The sequence below is a fragment of the Octopus bimaculoides genome, chromosome 2 (assembly GCF_001194135.2).
Source record: "Octopus bimaculoides isolate UCB-OBI-ISO-001 chromosome 2, ASM119413v2, whole genome shotgun sequence".
NCBI classification, from domain to species: domain Eukaryota; kingdom Metazoa; phylum Mollusca; class Cephalopoda; order Octopoda; family Octopodidae; genus Octopus; species Octopus bimaculoides.
Window position 1 is genome coordinate 34,914,558 of NC_068982.1, and position 1,708 is coordinate 34,916,265.

Here is a 1,708-nt window from a genome sequence, read left to right on the forward strand (position 1 = left end):
TTTAAGTATTTTCTGTTTATTTGCTTTCTCTTTTATCCTCTTTGGCAAATACACAGCGATATTAGCCAGGAGATAACATTTCATATGGTCCTTCCATGGCCAATAAAATAAATTACTAATCAAGTACTGAGGTCGGTGGTACCAATTAATACACCTGCATCAAAATTGTTGACTTTGTGTTTAAATCAGAAGCAGTTATCATTTTGTGTAATGGTAGAATCAATAGAACATCGAAATGGTTCGAATTCTATACATTCTCAGTTCCAGTCTAGCCATGGTCAACTTTGCCTTTTATCGTTCCAGAGGTAGGTAAAATAAAATACCAGTCAAATACTGGGGTCGACTGACTCGACTAAACTATATCCCAGGTTTCTGACTTTGTTCCTATGTTACATACAACTATAGAAAGAAAGTGGATTAACAGAATTGTTAGAGCATCAGAGAAAATGCTTTGAGGCATTTATTCCGGCCCTTTGCGTTCTGAGTTCAAATCCTACCGAAGTTAACTTTGCCTGTTATCTTGTGGGCGATAAAATCAAGTACTGGTATGATACTAAGGTAACCCTTAACCCGCCCCAAAATGCTGGCCTTGTGCCTAAACCAGAAACTAAACTCTTATTATGTGTTTTTCTTTTATTATTAACTTTTTTAAACATAAGCTTGGGTATATTTTTAGTAGAAAGGAAACAACATTTGTGATAATTTCCAACAAAATTCACGAAACAAATGAATCAGTTCTATAACTAGTAATCAAAACAGAAACATAATATATGTGAACTGTCTAACGGTTATGACTGCCAACAAAAGGCACATACCGTATAGTCGTTTCCGGTGAATTATGAAATTAGGTAAAAGAATATTCGAAAATGAGACGAAATATATAATGTTGATGTTAAATATATCCTTAGCAACTTTCCAATAGAAATATGCTGAATCTGGCAACCACTACAGATTCCGAAATGAACGTCATAGCCATTCATTTTTCTCTCTTAATATTTTTGAGTGTGTACCGAGTAAAACAAAAATTAAAGGCTTCCATTAGAAAGGATTAAATATTCAAGAGAAGACAAGGCCAAATGTTTTAATGGAAAACAAGCATAAATTGCAATTATTGATAGAGTAAATTATCTAAATTGTTGTGAAATATTTAAAGAAAGTATGAAATTCAGAAATTATTTCGATAGTTGATGGAAACACATCTCCATTGCCATTAATATAGTAATTTAAAAAGCATGATTGTATAATGTACTCCTATGCATAAGAGAGGAATTAATTTCAAAAATACTGTTTAGAAGCCCCTTTCACACGGAGTAGTCCTGATGGAGCTGACCCTTGATGAAAGATATCCAGTGCGGGACCATTCCATCATCCAGTATTTAGAGCTACATAAGTACATTAATGCATTCTTTTAGACGATAAAGCATAAGTTTAAATAAGTATAGCTTATATTTCTAGCAAGTCAAGCCAACAGAGAGAGAGAGAGAGAGAGAGAGAGAGAGAGGAAGGGAGGAAGAGAGGGAGTGGGGAGTGAGTGAGAGAAAGTGGGAGAGAGAGTGAGAGGGAGGGGAAGAAGAGAGAGAGAGAGAGAGAGAGAGAGAGAGCAAGAAGTATTTTAATACAGTTCTATATTTAAGAGATGAGGAATTATGTACATTATTTACATTATTTACATTCGACGGATATTTGTCCTTATCTTGTTTGTTGTTAA

At 34.4% G+C, this 1,708-nt stretch overlaps 1 protein-coding gene across 1 annotated transcript in view; it reads left to right on the forward strand.

The window, feature by feature from the left end:
* The first annotated feature begins 235 nt into the window (after positions 1-235).
* The window catches only part of LOC106879525 (uncharacterized), a 9,998-nt gene continuing 8,525 nt past the window's right edge, over positions 236-1,708 (forward strand). Inside the window, exon 1 of the mRNA XM_014929149.1 lies at positions 236-305. Within this exon, the coding sequence (XP_014784635.1) occupies positions 236-305 (70 nt within the window). The remainder of the gene's footprint in view (positions 306-1,708) is intronic.